This window comes from Petaurus breviceps, unplaced genomic scaffold (assembly GCF_028583685.1).
Source record: "Petaurus breviceps papuanus isolate PSGF00001 unplaced genomic scaffold, PetGlider_PUasm1.0 37, whole genome shotgun sequence".
NCBI lineage: Eukaryota > Metazoa > Chordata > Mammalia > Diprotodontia > Petauridae > Petaurus > Petaurus breviceps.
The window spans coordinates 75,593,684-75,614,395 of record NW_027186296.1 but is presented as its reverse complement, the minus strand read 5'-3'; the positions used below and the strand labels follow the sequence as shown (position 1 = coordinate 75,614,395).

At 44.4% G+C, this 20,712-nt stretch overlaps 1 protein-coding gene across 1 annotated transcript in view; it reads right to left on the bottom strand.

The window, feature by feature from the left end:
- PAX2 (paired box 2) overlaps window positions 1-20,217 on the bottom strand; it is a 101,017-nt gene extending 80,800 nt beyond the window's left edge. Inside the window, exons 1-2 of the mRNA XM_069098750.1 lie at window positions 19,799-20,217; window positions 18,668-18,865 (exon numbers count right to left, since the gene is read on the bottom strand). Of these exons, the coding sequence (XP_068954851.1) occupies window positions 18,668-18,753 (86 nt within the window). The 5' untranslated portion in view covers window positions 18,754-18,865; window positions 19,799-20,217. The remainder of the gene's footprint in view (window positions 1-18,667; window positions 18,866-19,798) is intronic.
- Between the last annotated feature and the right edge of the window lie 495 nt (window positions 20,218-20,712).

Below are 20,712 nucleotides of genomic sequence, written 5' to 3'. Positions count from 1 at the left end.
CTCCTCTCCTCTCCTCTCTTCTCCTCTCCTCTCCTCTCCTCTCCTCTCTGTCTCATCTCCTTCTGTCTCTGTCTCTCTTTGTCTCTCCCTTTTTCTCAGTATTATGCCCTTTGGCACTGACAAGGTAAGGGAAAAAAGAGAGAGTGATATTTTTTACTGGCACAAGACACTCCTAACTCTGGCCATTTTCACTGGCTGTCTTTTCTGTGTGGAATGCTTTCCTCTTCATCTCCACTTCCTGGCTTCCTTTAAGTCCCAGCTAAAATCTCCTATTCTACAGGAAACGTTTCCCATTGCCTTTAATTCCTCTCTGCTGCTGACCTCCAACTTCTAGTTTTCTGTACCTGGCACCTAGCAGCTTGTTGCATGTTGTGTCCCCATTAGAGTGTGAGCCCCTTGAGGGCAGGATTCTCTTTTGCTTTTCTTTGTGTCTCCAGTGCCTGGCACATAATGGATGCTTAATAAATATCTATTGATTATTGATTAGATTGTTTTAAATTCCTTTTATTTGTTTTGAGTTAAAGGAAATTTAATATATGTGTAGAGCCCATATCAGATTGCAAGCCATCTTGGGGAAAGGGGTGGGAGGGAGGGGGAGAAAATGTAAAACTTATGGAAGGGAATGTTGAAAACTAAAAATAAATAATGTAACTTTTAGAAAAAGGAAATTTAACTGAGTTTACAGAACACAGGCTTAGTTACTCAGCAAATTTAATGTTCATTTCCTACTTATTAAAGCCACTTCTTCAATCAATAAATAGACAGGAATTAGCTTGACCTTCCCATATTAGGGAGAGTGTATAAATTCAGGTGTGTAAGTTGTGAGGAAGAAGAGTTTGAGAAATAAAGGAATTTCTATGTGTTGCTCAAACCTATTGAGCTAAACTTCTCAGTGGCCCCTCAAAGAGTGAATGACAGAGACGTTCTCAACTAAGCTGATGAAGAAGAATGAGAATTCCAAGGTAAGGACAGGAAGGAGACCTCAGCCACCTTCTAAGACTTCACCAAAGCTTTCCTGCTGAAAACAGGGGATCTGGGAATAAGATCTCCACATAATTGAAAGGCAGGGTTGTATAGTGGATAGGATTCTGGAGTCAGGAAGATTTCAGATTGAATTCAACCTCCATCACTTACTACTGTGTTGGGCAACCTCTGTAAAACAGAGATAATAATAGCATAGATCTTTACGGCTGTTGTGAGAATAAAATGTATGTTTTATATGTATGTGTGTGTATATATGTATACATGTGTAAAGGCCAATGGTGAGGAGAAGTTAGGGTAGTGAGTAAGCAGAGAATATAAAGAAAAAATGGAGGGTAAAGAAGGGGGCAGAGGAGATGAGAAAAAGGAATTTGTAAACTTTGTAAACACTAACCTATATAAAGCCTTATATTTATATAATATAAGCAATCGTGGTTGTTTACTACTCTGGAAAATCAGGGTTTCATTTTCATCTGAGTGGGCACAAAGTGAAGGTGAAAAGAATTATAATTATCCACTAATTTGTGAAATGTAAACAGTTGAATCTCACATTTCAGGTCCCAAACAGAGATTTTTAAATTTGGGTTATCTGGTAAAAAATGTTTTTGCCGCCTCTGCATAGGAAGAATTTTTGAATCTTATTAATTCTGATTTCATCTTTGCCCCCACAAGCAAAGCTGCATGAAAGAACCAAAGCCAGAAACAAAATTCTTACCCACCTCACCCATGCCCTGTCTATATAACTGAAAGATTCGAATGATTTGAGCAAAATTGACTCCAGCTTGAATGAAAAAGATAACTGCCAAGTCTTTTCTTTGGTTTGGGGGTGCCTACATGACTAAGCCTGACAAACCATAACATTATGGAGTCTGGTCAAAGCCTCCTGTGGACTAAGCAGGTGAAGGCCATTGGTTTTGTGCACAGGGGGTTTAGGGCCAGAGCTGCTGCAGCCTTCTCAGGCTTCCAATAGATTTTGACAACTTTTAGGAGAAGGACTCAGAGAGAGCCAAATGAATTCTAAGTTACCCTGACAGCAACGAGGATACAGGCAGAGAGTGAGAACAATTACTCCCACTCCAGATGCTTATATGTTTTCTTTTCTTTTAGCTTTCATTCACCTTTATTTCTCCATCTCTCCTTTCCTCACTTCTCTCCTTCCTTTCCCTTCTCTCCCTTTCTTTTCTTCTCATCTCTATCTTTTCTTCCTCTTCTCTCAAGTTTCTAACCTTTCCTTCTCCTTTTGTCTCTTTTTCCTGTCTTTCCTTCCATAGCGTACAACAAGCATGGGAATGCCAAAGACATCTGCCAAGGGTTTTTCCCATACCATTTCCTTTTATATTAAAAAAGTACACTATCAAATGTAAAACACCACAATCCAGGAAATCTGGAAAATGTCAACCTTGAGATTCTCACTAGAGGAATAGTCAGCCTCATCATATAGGAGGAATGGACACTCACCCACAGTTATACATTCCCATTTAAAGACAGGCTACAGGTACAAAGTGGAATGGACAACCAGGTCATGTGAATCAATCAAAGTGCAAAGAAAATCATTTTCCCCTGAAATCTTCATGTAATTGAGGCAAAGAACTGACTTTGTTCAAATGTATGGAAAATGTCCTCAGTTATCCACTTAACTTGCACAGTCCCAAATGAGCTCCTCACTCCCATAAAAGTCCAAGGTCTGCTATCCAGAAAGAGTCACTGGAGGTCACACAACTCAACACCATTTCATTTAAAATCCAATCTGCAGCGTTATTTCTTGGATTCCTTCAACTTATTTATGAGAAGGTTTTCATAGACTTAGAGGTAGAAGGGAATTCATACATCTAGATCAACCTTCCCATTTTACAGATGAGGAAACTAAGGACCATAAAGGAGAAGTGACTAATAGGGAGGGTTAACAGGTAGGAAGGATTTAAACCAAGGTCCTTTAACTCCAGAGTGGCTTCTGTTCTGTACCACACCATCTCCCTATGTGCTTCATTATTTTGTACATTTATGTATGTCACATCATGTCTATAAACTCCCTGATAGCATTCTTGTTTAATAACTTGTGACAAAAGAGAACAATCCTCTTTTTTTCTTTTTTGTTTTGTTTTGTTTTGTTTTAAACACACAAGGTGTTTATCAATTCTGATTTTGGCTTTGTCCACTGATTGCTGCCTAATTCCTGTTCTAGCTTCCCAGGACAAAACAACCTACCCCCCAAGCCACAAAAGCTTCCTTCCTATTGGCTGCTGCTCCTTTTGGAAGGTTAGTCAAATTCGGCCAGCCCCAAAAAAGCTTCGCTAACATGACTTTCTGACCAGCCCCAGCCTCCTATCATATCAGAGAATCAGGCTTAGGGGTATCAGTCACATTGATTTCCTGTTTCCAATGCTTTCATTTATTTGTTTGTTTGTTCGTTTGTTTATTTTTGGTTGGGGGAAGGCAGGACAATTGGGATTAAGTGACTTACTCAAGGTCACACAGGTAGCAAGTATTAAGTGTCTGGGTCTGGATTTGAACTCGGGTCCTCCTGACTACAGGGCCAGTGTTCTATTCACTGTGCCACGTAGCCACCCCTCTTCATTTATTTATTTATTCATTCATTCATTTGTTCATTCCTTCCTTTCTTTATTTCCTTCTTTCTTTCTCCCTTTCTTTCCTTCCTTCTCTCTCTCTCTTTCCTTTCTTCTCTCTTCCTTCCTTGCTTCCTTTATTTGTTTCTTCCTTCCTTCCTTCCTTCCTTCCTTCCTTCCTTCCTTCCTTTCTTTCTTTCTCTTTCTTTCTTTCTTTCTTTCTTTCTTTCTTTCTTTCTTTCTTTCTTTCTTTCTTTCTTTCTTTCTTTCTTTCTTTCTTTCTTTCTCTCTTTCTTTTCTGATTGTTGAAAGAGCCTATAAGTTTTGTTGTAGGAAAGCATCTTCTCTTTGGCTTTCACTTTCTCCCTAAGAGGAAAATGATGTATAAAAACTGAGAAATTCAATTAGCTGAATGTTTCTAAAATCCAGATGCTTAGCATCATGTAGAAAAAACTTCTAGATGTCTGAGCCTGAAGATGATCCAAGCCATGGGCTAACATGGCTACTTTGGCTTTCTTTATAATCATATCAGATCACTTCAGTATAAAGTGGTCTGAGATACCAAGCTAATGGTGTCATAGCCAATTAGGTCTCCACACACAGATGCCACCTCATCCATACCATGCCAATGGGCATGTGTGTGCTTGTGCATGCTTATGTCCCAGGTACATATTTTGGAAATCCATGCATAACATAAATAGTCTTTCGCCATCTCCTCTCAACCTACCTTACCTACCTTCCTTCAGCTAGGTGATGCAGTGGATGGAGAGCTGGGCCTAGAGTCTAGAATAGCTTACTTCAAATCCAGCCTCAGACACTGGTTAGCTGTGTGACCCTGGGCAAGTCATTTGACCTCTGTCTGCCAACTATAAAATGGGAATCATAATAGTACCTACCTCCCAGAGTTGATCAAATGAGATATTTGTTAAGTCCTTAGCACAGTGTCTGGCACACAGTAGGTACTCAATAAATGCTCTTTCTCTTTCTTTGCCTTCCCAAATGCTAATGGCAACTCCATGTAATTCCTCCATAAGAGGAGTGACATCACCAGAGGGAATTCCTTTCTTATCTTTGGTTTTGTCTCCTTTATTTAAAAAAGATATCTTCATATACAGGGGCCAACATGGCTTAGTAGAGGACAAGTCTTGGAGTCAACAATACCCGAGTTCAAATCCTGCTTCTGACACATGCTAGCTATGTAACCATGGACAAGTCTCCTGTCCTTTCTCTTAATGAACCAGGCAGTTCTCTAATATTAGAGTTGCACACAAGTTGTTGAAATGTACTGGTGAAGGGAATACATAGAGGAACTAAAAAATTAATATTATATCATTCCATTGAAAAGCAATTGGTATTACAAATTTTCAAATGATCTGCCTGCCTGATGGTCAATCTGCTAGTTGCTGAGAGGACCAAGTAGGATGCTTCCTTCCCATGTATATGTGCATTTATTCTTATATGAAGTCAGCTATTCCTCTATGGATTTGCATTATCTTCTCTGGCTTGCATCTATGTGTTGCCCTGTATCAATGTAGCTTCATATCGGCAGGCATATCTTAGTGGAAAAGACAAGAGCCCTAAACATTTAGAGACCATTTCTAGTTCTGACCTATTCCAATAATGAAGCAGGACCATGGAGAAGGGCCCCAAAGAACTGATCTCCTCCAAAACCTCTCTTCTCCCCTGCCTTATGCCCCCAAATACCACCACCAACATTACTGTGGATGAGAGGGTGCCTATAATGAACTTTGGGCTGCTATCGAGTGGAGTGAAGAAGCCCTTCTTTCTATATTCTTTGGTACTCTGATGCTTCTTTACCCTTCTCCCCCTCTCCATCACTGGCTTTTTAATCTCTCTCCCAAAGAAAAGGAAAATCTGCATTTGACCTTGAACCTAGCAGGTAAGTCTGGCCTCTTCATTCTCTCTGTAGCCTGAACTCCAAAGGTGGCCACATCCCAGATCAAAGCAGTCACCTTTTCTGCTGGTCCCTGGAGGCTGGTAGTCGACCAGCCGGAGGGACTAACCTAACACTCCAGTCATGAAAATAAATCCCATTGTATTTGCATTTTAATTTTCCACATAAACAAAGGCCCAGAGTACATGGCTCCAGCAGCATCACTGGACTGAATTTAATTAGAAATGAAAAGTTTATAGGGCCCTCTTTAATGCGATTAATGCTCAGTTAACATTTATCACATACATATGCTGGAATCGCCTTTTCTAAGCAGCCACAGGCCATGAAATGAATTTCTTCCTACTTTTCTGTGCCTGCCTCAGGGCTGTCTCCTGGGGAGGCTCCTGGGTTCACTAAGCTGCCTCCCTGGGGAATAGGACCCACTTGGACTTCAGAGACTGGATCAAGGTGTCTGGAAGGAATGGAGAGGGGGCATCTTACAGGTAGGAAGATCCTGCCACTGGGTCACAACAGATTGAATGGTTAACCCTCAAAAGCAAGACTCCTTCTGCCCTCTTGTCCTCCCCCATTCTGAGGGTTACACTGTGGTTTTGGGGGCTGGGAAGAGAAGCTTACTACCAAGGAGTCATCTCTGCACTCCACTGCGGTCCCCTCCCCCAGTCTTCTCCCTCCTCCTTAATCCAAAAGACAATCCTCACTCACTCAAGACTCTTGGAAGACTTTTTTTTATTCCTTATAATTCCAGAATAATCAGGGCAAGGTAGAGAAAAAAAAAACAGCAAGAGATGCCTTCCCTTTTTCTATCTGTTTTCTATTCCTGTTATAGACAACCTGGACTAGGAAAGTGGCCTATGCCTGGCTCTCCCTTTCCCAGTGTCAGCTCGTTAGGGAAACAGCAGGGGAGTGGGGGAACATGAAACCTCTATTGGTCCCTGGAGGAAGGATGGCCCTTCCTTATCTTATCAAATTCTCTCCGGTCTTCAATTATAGTCTATTGAGATTGGCCTCTTAACCCAAACAAGCTAACTTGGTTAAGGAGGAGTAGAAGGAAAAGGAGAAGGAGAGTGCAGAGAGCTGGATGGGGAGAGGATCTGAGATATGTAACTCCATAGATGATAACAGGAGAGAAACATTTGGGGCCTCAGAAATCCTCTTAAGCACTTTGGCAAGCATGATTCTTTCTAAAACATGCTAGATCATATTATACTCATATATATACATATACTCATACCTGCACAACCATGAAAAATTACCTTTTTTCAACATGTACACGTCAAGACATAAAAGTTAACATATCGAGCTAGGACATATATGTTCATATGCATGCCATGATGCTTTATTTACATGACAAGACTGATATACATAGAGGACTCATGAAAACCCCTGCCTCTTACTCATCATCAGATATACCTGGGTGTGGTTGGTGACTGCACATTCAGAGCTATGGCAACAATGTACATTCTAAACTCTGAGCAGATATTTCAACAGGAACTTTCTTGACATCATACAATGCCAGAGCTGCTGGTTGGCACACAAACCCCTGTTTCCTAATAGGCAAATATCAAAATCCAAAAGTTTGAGGGACTCATAATCTATAAGGTAGTACTAGCCATAACCAAGGAGATGTTACCAAAGTGACTCCATCTGCTTTCCCTTCCCTCCCCGCCTCCCCCCCAAGGATTATAGCATGCACTTGGCCACGCCAGGGAGGAGCAATGCAGAAGAGTGAGGAAGGGGGCCATTGGATGTCATCAGAATATAGGGATCCTCCTTTTCCATACATCAGTCTGTCTGACTGCTGCCTCTGGGGGCGGCTCTGAGGCTTCCCTTCAGATTCCTGTAACTTTCTAAGAAGGCTGGGCAAGTGTGCTAGGACTTTCCTTTCTTCTCTGCCTGCCAGTTGGCTCTGGAGGAGAAAGCGAGGCTGGTGACTCCCTCACTTAAATCCAATTCACTTGTATGTCATGGCCTCACCTCCATGATGTCATGGTCCTCTTTGAGGACAACGCTGTGTGGTCCTTTCTCCTATGAGAGGTCTTTCCTTACTCCCTTAAACACATACCACCCTATTCTACCCTATCTGATCAGAACAGAACCAAATCACACCAATGAAATGACTTCTATAAACAAGACAGAGACTCTGTCTACTACCTGCATTCTCTCTCTTCTCCCAAGGTCCTCTACTCTGCTCCCACTCTTCTCCTCTGTCCCAGTGATTTCCATTCTTTTCTCTGCTCCCACATCTTTGCCTTCTTTTCCATGTTCTACTTCCAGACCGTCTGTTCTCTTATACAACCTTTTCTTCCTCTCAAGAACCCACTGTTCTTTTATTTTCTCCCAAATCGATGGAGGGAGCAGCTCCCTTCAGTGAGGTTCAGGCCAGGCTGAACGCAGCCTGAGGGGAAAGGAGGAGTACCTTCCAGGGCTACCACAGGCTTCCAGAACAAACAGTCCTGAGGCAATTGAGGTCATCCACTCTCCTTTCCTCCCTCCGTGTCTAGGAGAGGGTGGGGGTAACTGCATTGCAGGCAACCAGACAGGAGGCCATTGAGGAAACAGTTTGTTTTGCCACTGGTACTCACCTCCCCCCGTCACAGGTACACTGCCTGGCTGCCTGGCTGTTGGACCATCAATGTCCATTGCATGGCCACCATTCCTGGCACAACATGCTCTCCTGGATCTGCTCCCAGAACCTCCCAGTTTCCCTGGGGCCCTTCCACCTCCTGCTCTCAGGTCACTTCTTGGAAACTTCTTTACCTCTTTCCTCTTATAGACAACGAGTTTCTTTCTCTTTCCTCTTTCTCCCTTCAGGTTCTCAGGAGCATTCTAAGCTGTCTAAAGCAGGCGGTTCACCCAACCCCCAAGATGTTCAATGCCGTTCTGATGCTCTGGTGGGCTCCCAAAGGACCCGATCCCAAACAGCATTTGTCCTTTACAGACAACAGACACCCAAGAAGACTTTAGCTCCAATGAGCACATCCTCTGTCCCTTTTCCTAGCCTTAACAATGCCTCTGCAGCTCCTTTCCCTGTACTCTCCCTCACCTGCTGTCTACATACAAACCTTCAAAGAGCAGCATTAAATACACAGAACGAGCTATCTGGCCCTTTCTGTCTGGCTTCTCTCTTTCTTTCTCAGCTTTCAGATTCATACTCTCACCATGGCCTCCTTCCCTTTCTATTCCTCTAAGCTAACTCATTCCCCCCACCCCAAACTCCAAATCTCCAGTCTCTTCTGCTAGGCCTTCATAGTCAAAAGGAATCCTTTTTTTAAGTGATGTCTAATCCTATGGATTCTCAACATATTCCCAGCTTTAGTTCTCTCCAAGGGGAATTTCCTCAACCTCCCATCTATGACTACTGTCATAGAATGACAGATTTATAGCTGGAAGGGACTTTAGAGGCTAACTAGTCTAGCTCTCTCATTTTACAGATGAGGAAACTAAGGCCCATAAAGATGAAGTGACATGCCCAAGGTCACACAGGTCACAAGTATTAGAGGTGGTATTTGAACCCTATTACTCTAAATTCAATGCTGTCTCTTATCTTCTAATACCTATAGTAAACCTTCACTCTTTGCTACCTCTTCAGATGCATACCTAGGCCAATGGTGATGGAAACATAAATACTTTGCTTCCCAACAAAGATATACTGGTTATATCAAATAGCAACCAAAAAGCCACACAAATGGCTAATTAATATTGTCAATGAGAGACTTATAGTTATTAGTACAGCTGGTTCATTTCCCAACTCTCCCTTGACCTTGTATTGTCCTGTCTTAAAGGGTCTGAGATAAATGTTCCCTGTGGGCCACCAGCTTGTTTTCTATCCCATATCTCCCCTTGTTTCCCTTATAATTGTAGGCATCTAGATGGTTTGGCATATAGAGTACTTAACTGGCAGTTAGGAAGGCATAAATTCAAATCCAGCCTCAGATACTTCCTAGCTATTTGGCTCTGTTCAAGTCACTTAACCTCTGTATACCTCAGTCTCCTAACCTGTAATATGGAGATAATAATAGCACCTAAAGACCCAACCTCTCAGGGTTATTGTGTGGAGAAAATGAGAAAGTATTTGTAAAATGCTTTGTAAAGCGCTTTATAAATGCTAGCTGCTGCTGCTGTTGTCATAACCTCCTCCCCTCCCTCAGGGCGTCTGTGGTTTCCTTTGCTTCCCTATCCTCATCATGCCCTGCTTGACCTCTAGATCCCATCCAATCAGGCCTTCCTGGTTTCCCTGGCATCTTGGCTCCCCAGGGGAAAGATTCTGCTGCAGGCCGTAGGGCCTGTCCCTCTGGAGGACTCTGCCAATGAGTGCACTGGAGTCAGTGGTAAGGTGATGGTTCCATCACCCCCAGCCTGTGTCTGGGCAGGCTGCCACATTGAGGTACTCTGGCTGTAGCTGGCTAGCTCTGGCTGTGGTGGCTGAGGGAGGAAAGAGAGTGCTCTATCAGAGAGCCTCTCCTCTGAATCAGGAAAACTAGTTACTGACCAATGCTGTGAACTGGCTTAGTGTTCTCATGTCCTTACAAAAATGTTTGACTTTGCTATCATGACTGAAGAGAAAATCCTTTGATCTGAGATAGCTTGACTCTTGAATTTATACCCAGTAAAATGGTCATGTGACAATTTATAGCCTATTTACATAAAATATGAGATTTCTTTTTGTATTCTCATGAATTAGAAAGCCCCAACCCAACACCACCCCTGTTGTATTCTGGAGGCACCAGATGATTTTCTATCATACTTGGGACAGTCCCTTATCTATCACTATTTCAAAGTCCCTCCTCCCCTTTCATTTCTTGCCCTCAGCCCTCTCTTCCCCCCACCCCTTCCACTGGAGACCAAAAAGTCTACTGCACAACACATACACACACACACACGCGCACACACACACACACACACACACTTAGCTACACATTCCGCTCACAAATATACCTCTCAGGCATACCCACACATTCACAGGCACACACATGAACATGCTACATGAAGAATTTTGTCCTATATCTGAAGTAAGGCAGAAACAACATTCACTAAATTTCCAGACTTTCTCCTCTGGCTGGGTACAATATTTCATTTTTGAGGCCCTGGATTCTACTCTCCCAAGGTTGAAAACTCTGTATCTAAATTCAGTCTTCAGAGATGCCCACATCTCCATGCATCCCCACATCTTTCTCTTACCACACCCAAACCATCTTAAATTCATGAAATGATATTCATGTACCAGGGGAAAGCATATAAATGGTCAAATACAAGAAATTCCCATTACAAATAATCATTGCAATTACAAAAGAAAATGAGCCATCCTAGACTAGATGGTACCCAAGTTTACCAAATTCTCCTAAATTAATTAAAAATTCCAGACCAAGTCTTCTGATCCGTGACTGGGCCGGAGGGTCCCTAGAACTAAAAATTAGACTCTGTTCTACCCCAACATGCAAGCCTATTCTTGATATTTCTGTAAACTAGTCTCTTCCCTTGTGCTTAAAAAATCTAGAAAATGAAAACATGATCCAGAGGAAAGATAGGAGAGCCGTTATGGTTGCTAGAATCAAGAATGTATGGCTGGTAGGAAAAGCTGAAGAAAGAACTAATTAAGTATTGCATGAAGCAGATTTCTGAGTCCAAAGGGCCAAGCAATCAAAGATCAAGAAGGTCAGGGGCTCTATGTCTCAACCCAAGGGATTAGAGATAAGCAAAGTTTAAAATAAAATAAAAGAGAAAGCCCTGAGCCAAGAGTAAGGGTCTCCTGGACTCCTTCCAAAAGGAAATTGTTGCTCCTGGAAGTTTCCAAGGTCAGTAAGGCCTATGCCCTAGGGCATATCTATTACACAGTAGACACAACCCTCCATTCACATGCACATATGCATACAAGTATAACTGGGGCAACTGGGGCTGACATGAAGGCCAGAACATTATTACAGGTGTGTTCAAGTTGTATTCGCTACACCAAAACAACCAGTCAGGCAAGTAAAAAAAAAAGTTGTGATTTAATTTGTCAACCTAGTTATTTGGTGTTGGTTAGTAGAATGCAAGTTAATTTTATTTATTTACATACTAATTTTACTTTTCACCATATTGTTTTGGCACCAGATGGACAGATATAGACTAAGATAAGTCGGTTGTGTCTAGCCTCACCATACCATTCTATATAGATTAGAAGTCCTACAGGGGCCCTGCAACATCTTCAGCTTCTGGGCTCTGGGTTTTGGCACTTGGGATTACTGTGAGTTGGAGACAGGGATGTGGCAGGGAAATATTTTGCCTTTTGACTTCTATAACTTTTCACTGAGTTCTTGGGTCCCAATCATGATTTAAAACTAAAAGGGACCTTATAGGGCATTCCAATCCAACACCTTCATTTTACAGATGACAAAACTAAAACTTGAGAAGCAAAATGACTTTTCCAAGACCACTTAGGCACTACTAAAGTAAAGCCACAATTCACAGCCAGGTTCCCTGATTCATTCTAACGTTTCTTCCCCTACACCATGCTATCTTTTTTTTTTTTAAACAGGAATTTTCTCCCCTATTCCTTGAACTTGTTATTCCATCTTCCCCCTCTCTGCCAAATCCCTGGAATGCACTCCCTTTTCACCTAGGCCTCTTGGCCTGCTTGGCTTCCTTCAAAGCTCAGATAAGGTAGCACCTTTTATGGGAAGCCTTTTGTGATCCTCCTGAGCCTTATTGCTCTCTGGCTCCTCAAATTATCCTACATTTATTTATCTGGGTACTTAATATATCTCCCTGGAGAATATAAGCTCCTTGAGTTGCCTTTCATTTTTTTGTGTATCCTTAGAGATGCTTAAGAAATGCTCGTCCAAATGAATTGAATGTCCAGGCATATATATGTTTGTATCTTAATTAGAGGGCTGGTGCAGCAAGAAACAAAAGGGAAGGGAAGAGCTATGAGCAGAGTTAGGAATACAGGGAAAATATTTAGTGGATATCAGGATCAGGAGAACCCAAGGGTGGACAGTGGTGCTCTCTCTCTGGGGTGGGGAAGAGAAAACTATCCTTTATGTTAAAAAAAGCCCCACTGAGAAACCTAGGAAGCATTAACTCCTGAGCATTGAACTAGAGCCTTCTTTTCTGAGCAGTCTTGGAAGATTGCACTTTGGGGAGCTGACCAAGGGACTGCAAGGTCAAGGTCCATTTCCCTGGATAGCCTGCTGCCCCTAGTCACTGTGGCATAGCGGAAAGCCCAGTGCCTTTGAAATAAGGAAACCTAGATTTAAATCCCGACTTTGTCACTTACCATGTTTACAACAATGAGCAAGTCATTTAACTTTTTTTCAGGGTCTCAGTTAGCTCCCTTATCTATAAAATGAAAGGATTGGACTTGATAATCTTGGAAATCCTTTCTAGCTCTGAATCCCATGGTTCTGGTTCAATCACACATAGACACATCCACCTATAGTAATAGGAATGCTCCCATCTATTCCTTTGCTCAAACACACACACACACACACATTCTCTTTATCCCCCAACCTCCCATTTCTATTCCCTTTCTTCTCCCTCATGTTTATATATAAGAACTCTGTTTTGTGCACTCATGCACACACACACACACACACACACATACACACAGATGTAAATATGCTTCTTTCCCTAGAACATAAAACATAAACACAAATCCTCTAGTCCCCATATCTCCCTTCCTCCCTCCAGGGGCCATCTCCTGCCTGGCCCTGTCTCCACTTGGCTAATTCCCCCTGTGGCCCCTGTATTGAACTGTTGTGTTGTCCATTTCCCAGTGACAAGGGCTCTGGTTACAGAGTTATTGATTGGTTTTCATGCAGACAGATGGGCCCGTCCCAGTCTCCCATCGAAATCCCCGGCTGTATGGGCTGATTGTTGCCACTCCTGGTGTAGGATTGCACCAGAGACCACCCTCCACGCAGTCTCCTTCACCCAAGCTGTGGACGGTAATAAATGGAGCCAGCCTGAGCGATAATAAAAGCAATTGAGTGGGTTACCTGTGCAGACGTGAGATTTATACCTCCTCATATTTGATGTGATTGTTTTATTGAGTTCTCTGAGCAGTTAGGACACAATTTATTTATTTATTTAGGGGTTTTTCCTCTCTTTTTCTTTGTAGTTCTCTTGGGAGCCCACCTGGTGCTTTCACTGGGGACAACCCCTCCCACCTTCCCCTTTTCTGGAGTCAGATGGCTATATCCTACCGGCTGGCCACCATGTTCCTCCTCCCCATTTTTTAGGCACTAAGTTTCACAATGTAGAGGTTTTCTCCTTACTCAGGGGCTACATGCACTGACATGGGAATCTATACTAGGCCAGGAGACAGAGAGATGAATGGAAGAATCTGACCAATGAGAAAGAAGCTAATAGTAGCAAACAGTTCCTAGAATTACTGAGAAAATTGAAAAAAGGACTCAGGGAAAGGAAGATCCAGCCTCTTTCAAAGAATGAGAAAGCTAGCTGTCTTGCTTGCTTCTCAGTAGGGTTGAGGTAGTGAAGGTTCCTGTAGTAAGGGAGTTTTCCACCAAAACCCAAGGACTGTGAATCACCTGATGCTAGTTTGTACTTCAGTGGAATAACACTTTTTTTGGTTAGATGTGGCCCTATTTAACTATCTCAAGGTCAGAGAAAGCCAATCATCAACCGCAGAATTTCACTATACATATATTCATTCCTGCACCTACAGAGGGACACTCTTGGGCCCTCCAGCAGGATAAGCAACCGGTCTTGGGGAGTACAATGAAGCCAGGAGCCCTTCCACCAAATAGTTACAAGGGTATGATGGCTTCGGGCATTCCACTATCTCTCAGTGGGGCACAGGACCCAATGAAAGTCAGGTTCCTTTCCATGGCTAACCTCTAAGCATTGAGCAACAGAAGAAAAACCACAAATATTAACTATAGTGGCCCATCCAGAGATACCTAATCAGCTAGAAAGTCCATGCTGCCGGCTGGCTAGTAGCAATCATTTGGTTGGGGAAGGTTTTTGACCTACCACCTTATACACTGACATATCTCTCTGATGTCTGAACCCCTTCAAAAGACCCAAGACATCTGCCTATTAAAGGATCATGAATGTTGTAAGATGAATTTTCTTAACTATAACAATCTCAGTGGCAGCCGGGGGAGCAGCTATCACTCAGCCCTAACCCAGTTCATTTATAGCTGGTACAGAGGAAGAAGGACTTTGGATTCACCTTGGAATGGGCAACAAAGAAAGAGTCTTGCTTAGAAAGGCTGAGAAAACTGGATTCTATGACTCTAACATGTGAATGGAACTGGGAGGATAGAGGAGAGTGGTCTCAGCCAGTGCCAGATCAATCAGAAATGGAAACTTCAAGGGATATGTATCTCCCTCCTCTTTGAGTCTGGTAAAGTCTAGATTCCACCTTTGGTTTGCCCCTATTCTGAAGAAGCAAAATTCTCAACCCAAAGCAAAAGCTAAACCTGGGAGCATTAACATTTTATCTGGAAAAATCTTTCCCGTCCTAGTCAATTGCCCAGTAAAGTAGTTCAGGACCTTTTTGCCTCTCTGTAGCAAAGATTTCACCTTCCTGCTTTCTATTCCAGACTTCATCTAAAGTCAGTGGACTGGAGAGCTTTCAAACTCACATTCCACAAATGGCAAGTGCCCCAATATTTACAACAATTCAGATAAATTCCATTTGTCATGCAAATAATAAAATGCCCCTACTTCCTGGCACTGCCAATGGCCATCCCAACAAACCCTCTAGGAATCTGCTATACCCTCAATGGACTCTGTTAGACATTTAGAAAAGGATGTGCTCCAGGAAGCTGGAGGTTGGGTGGGACAAGTCTTCACGGCAACAGGAGCAGAGATTGCCGAGACTGAAGAGCCAATTTTTAAAGCATGAAAAGCAATTTGGTTTATAAGCTCAACAGCATATTTCAAGTGCGGCGACAGCATCTGTTTTGGGGAGGGGAAGATAAAAACCGTGCAGTGTGGATCAGGTGGGCAAGCAATTGTATAGCCTCTCTCCTTGCCAAATACACACACACACACACACAAGCACACATACACACACACACATACCAGCATAAACTGTCACCACACAGGCAGTAACCACTGAGCTCCACTGCCACTTACTGCCCAAGTCTCCTTCTTTTTTCCCTAGCAGAGGAAGGCCTCCAGCTTTCCCCCTGCAGTGAGGAGTTACTGCAACTCAGGACAGAAGGGAGGACAATGAACCCAGCACAATCCATAAGATCTCAGGATTTAGAGCTGTATAGAACCTTAGAGACCACCTATGCCAACCTCCTCATTCTTCAGAAGAAGAAACTGAGGCTGGAGAAGATCAATAGCTTGCCTAAAGTCACACAGGTAGCAAAGAGCAGAACCATTTGTCCAATACAAGTCATCTGACTCCAAATCCATTTGCTCTTTTCATTATACCATACTATCTGTCTAATGGAGCACTCATCCCATGTTTGACCAATTCTTGTTTTCATGGGGATTTAGAGATAATAGACTCATCTCAGGAAAAAAAAAAAAGGAATTTTTCCTTCTTGAAGCAGAGCAACTAAAGACTGACTTGACCAAAAGGAATAGGGCCTGTGGTGCTATGGCCAGGAGCTACCCAACAGCCAATCAGCCCTGGGCCACCAGAGAAGCCTTTTCTGAAATAAGAAACAGAAAGCAGTGTCTGCCCCATTGTGAGAAATAGGAACATTCTGGCCTCTCCTTATTTAAAAAGAAACAGTGCCAACCTGTTCCCACCTGACTGTTGGACCCAGTGGATCTTTTCACCTAAGCTGCCAGTGGCATCCCCATTCTTCCCTTCCCACAAGCTCTCTATCTCAAACAACAAAATTCCCTGTTGTGAACACTGCCACACCCCAAAGGAAGGTTCCACACCTACACATTGGGCACAGAGCCTCACCTTGAGCTGCTCCCACCACAGTATACATGAGTTGTTCTTTCTCCCACTCATCCTTTTTCCATTTCACCTGCCTAGGTGCTTCCCCACTGCACATTCTCTCATTTCCAGTAGGTAACAGGTATATTCCAAGGGCTCAGACACTTGTTTGGAATCCGCAGCCCCCTTACCTGTGCCTTCTACCTGTGCCGAGGACACTAAGCTTCAATTTTTTAAAACAGCTTAGTTCAGCAATGAACAAAGCTCGTTACTTTACTCCTAAGTCCCAGTCAAAGAATCAAACCTCGTTCCACTAAAAACTCCTTTAATGTCCCTACAGACAACACTGTCCAGTCCTGGCAGTCTGTCTTCACAGCAGGGTTTATCCCCAGCTGCTCTCTTACAATACCCAGTTCCTCCCTCCCTTGAAAAGCCCACAGCCCAGACCCACACTCAGGAGGAACAGCCAGCAGAGGGAGGTTACAACTCAGCTTGGCTTTGAAAGCCAGGCCTCTTTCCCCAGGGCCTTAGCCATCCTTCTCCTGGACTGTGAGATATGACAGTCTTATCCCTTTCAGGAACACCCCTGTGCCTTCCCTAGCTCCTTCCTAGGGTGTCTGAATGTCAAACGGCTATGCTTTCAATACCTGGCTGAGCTAGACCCAGGGAACTGGAGGGGTTTAGGAGGGTGTATAATTAGCTGATCAGTATTATGTTACCCTGTTCATAACTGAATAACCATTTTAATACAGATGGCACACGCTGGGATAATTTCCGGGGTCGCCTTGCAGTACGTTACAGCCTGAGAGTGGCAGAGGGAATCTTCTTTAGCCAAGGTACATTCTACCAGCTAATTCTACCTGCTGTTTTCAAGATGATTTGGGATAATTCCATATCATTTGCAAAATATTAAAAAACCCTTGATATGTGATGCCAAATTCAGAAATCAACACCATCTGAATTATTAGCCTTATTCTGATAATAGCCTGATGAAGAATGCATAGGAAAACAGGAGAGAATCACACAACACACATATACACACACACACACACACTCCCTTGCCTCTCTGCATTTTTCATTAAAAGGTTTGGGTTTTTAATTTTTGTTTGGTTAGCTTTAAAAAATGTTGGCTAACTCTATTGTGGGCTCCCCTCTAGCTGCTTTTGTGTACACTTTATATATGATTTGTGATCACCTCAGGCCCGGCCAGGCCTGGTTTCAGGCTATACTTGTGGTCCACAATGGGTCCATCACCAGATAAGATAAGCCATTCCCTAGCAGGTGCACATGGAGCCAGTGTACATGTGTTTTCCTGGTGGGATCCCTGTGGGAGTGGGGAGGGGATAGGCTTAGAGGAGAAAAACTCAATGTGTATTTTGCATGAGTGGCTAAATAAATATCTTAAGGCAGGGTTGCAATTGTAGATGTGTTGAAAGGTACATCTCCTTGACACATATGGGTATGATAGGTTATAAACATGGGTAAAGAAGGGTATGAGCCTTCAGTATCTAGACTAAGGGTCATGCCAACACCCAAATACAACTTGTTGGAGAGAGTCTATGATTGGGATGGACTGTGGGTGTTTATTTGCTGATGACTTTTAAAAATCCCATTAGGAAGATTAAAGTAGCAGGAAATGTCTCCAAGAGTCACAGGGGAAACCTGGCTTTCTCCCTCCTTGTTAAGAGGTGGTTTGTCCTAGGCTTAGGGTAGAAGCCGACTGTCTGGTGGGTTGGTGGTTTCTCTCTACCAGTCACTGGGGAGGAAGAATGTTTTTTAGACCTAGCTAGCAAGGCTAAAATAGCTTCTGATAGGGCTGGGATGAGGGAGAAGGGAGGAGGGAGCAAGAACTAGGGCCTGGGCAGAGTAGGGGGGCCCATGCCCCTGGGGAAAGTGAACTCTCCTTTAGAAAGGGAAGTCTGTTTAGAGGCGATGAATAGACACTGGTCATTTTAACGGCTCCGGCTACGGGTTGTGATTGTCTCTAGATAGTGAGGCGCGTAATCTTGGAGTCTTAATTACCACAAACACTTGGATTCATTTCCAGGACAGCGAGAGAGGCCGGGCAGGGACGCTGAGGCCAGGAAGCCAGAGAGAAGCCTTGTCCCTCTCCCAATCTGCCACCACCAGTGGCCTCTCCCGTACCCTTGGTACCACCTGGCCAGAGTCCCACCTAGCTGAAGGGGTCCCAAATTAGAAGTGATGGGAGAATAGGGCAGAGCAGATTGGTCTGGCTCAGAAAGGAATGGACGCATTAGGAGGTATCCTAGTCACCTGGCCCTGACCCTGGCCCCTAAAAAAGCATCCTAGTGACCTGGGACTCCGGTCTGCCGGTCGGGGGCGCTCTCTCACCTGTTGATGGAAGAGACGCTGGGCACTGTGTCGTTGTCGCAGATGCCTTCGGCCAGCAGTCGGTCTCGTATCTCCCAGGCGAACATAGTCGGGTTCTGCCGCTTGTATTCAGCGATCTTGTCCACTACCTTGGGTGTAGCCACCTTGGGCTTGGAGCCGCCGATCACCCCGGGCTTGATGCTGCCGGTTTCGTAGTACCTATGGTCGAGAACAGGCAGTGAGTAGTTTTCCCCCAGGGACCACAGGTCAGAGCTCCAAGCTTCTCGACCGGTCCCCACCGCGGCCCCCCAAGTCCAAGCCCCTGGAGCACCCTCGTGCACTGAAGCCTCGGTGTGCTATCAGAGGAATCAAGTCAAAAAGCATTTTGATTCTCCGGAATAGCATGAGTCCTCTAGAGTGGGGAGGGAGGGAGAATTTAGAAGAGCTCCCAGGAAGGGCCTATTTGGTTGGGAAGAGGGAAGGCAAATATTGGACCAGGGGATAAAAGAAGCTGACCTCCACGATCTTTCTCTGGGGGAAACGGCTGGAGGCAGAGAAGCGGGAGGAGGCCAGAATATCTGCGCTGAGCCAAGGGGGGAACTTCCCATCTATTCTTCTGATTTAAGAGCCCCGAGCTAGAAGGCGCCACCCTTCAATCCCTTACCCTATATCCTCTCTGAACCCCCGAAATCCAGTGCTGCAGCCAGGGCCTTCCTCTAGACTCCGGGGCTTTTGTCCCTTAGAGACCCGCTTTTGTCCCCTCCCTCTGTTCTTCCTAACCGTTAGCTAAGGGTGACGCTCACTCAGGATAAGCACCCCTATTTTTTGGAGGCTTGGGGTCTGGCGGTGGAATCCCTGAAGTGCACACAAGGGCTGCACTCGTCCCATTCTCCTTTCTCTTCCACTTTCCTACCCTTCCCAGGCATGTAGGAAGAGAACGGAGGCTCCAGGTGCAGCTTTCACAAGAATACCTTTCTCTCTTTAGTGGAACTTGTCCCAGGGCAGGATGGAGGGGTCACCTATTCCCAGACCCTGTTTTTTCTGCGTTTTGGGGAATTTTTCTATCCAGAAAACTCGGCCTAAAGGCAAAGGAGAAGAGAGGGACTTCCAAAAGATCGCTTTGAGCAGCTCTGGGCTCAGGATAGCCCTTACCTGCCCAGGATCTTGCTAACGCAGCCGTGGCTGACCCGCAGCTGCCGAGAGATGTCACAAGGCCGGACTCCCTGGTGGGCGAGCTCCACGATACGCTGCCGCACCACATCTGGCAGGGGCCGTCCGTTCACAAACACCCCCCCAAGCTGGTTGACACCCCCGTGCCCTGCTGGGGAGAGAGAAGAAAAAACACAACGCCCCACACACAGCAGAGACAGGCCGTTAGTCAGGGACAGCGGGCAGGCCAGACCCGACGGTGGGAGCAGAGGATGAGGGGTGCTGGGAGCCAGCGCGAGACCGAAGGGACTAGGTTCTGAACCCGGACTGAGAGAATAGGCTGAGGAAAGGGGAGAGGGAGCGGAAGGAATTGAGAAAGGGGTGAGGCGGTAGAGGAGGAAATGAATGACAAGGGAAAGGGGAGAGAAGAATAATCAGACAAAAGCAAACAAGGAAGGAAAAAAGAAAAAATAAGGAGGGCAAAGACACAGAGGGAAATGTGGTTCCAAGAAAGATAGGACAAGAAAGGAAGAGAAGAGGCTTGAAAGAGAGAGCGTAAGAAAAAGAAAAGATGAAGAGAAAGAAAAGGAGATAGAAGGAAAAAGAATGAGAGGGGAAATAAAATAAATACGAAAGAAATGAAACAATTAAAAAGCTGAAAGATTTAAATGAGCGGCATGGAGGGGAAGGAAAGGGCAGGGGAAGGAGAAATCGGAAAGGAGTATAGGATGGGAATGGGGAAGCAGAAGGGAAAGGGGGGAGCAAAAGGAGGAGACAGACGGAGAGCAAGAAAAGGAAGAGACAGCACAGGATGATGTCCCTAAGATATTGAAGAAGAGGACCAGAGGACCAGCACGAGAAAGAGGAAGAAAACAGGGATAAGGAGAGAAGAGGAGGGGGGAAATGGTACGAGTAGG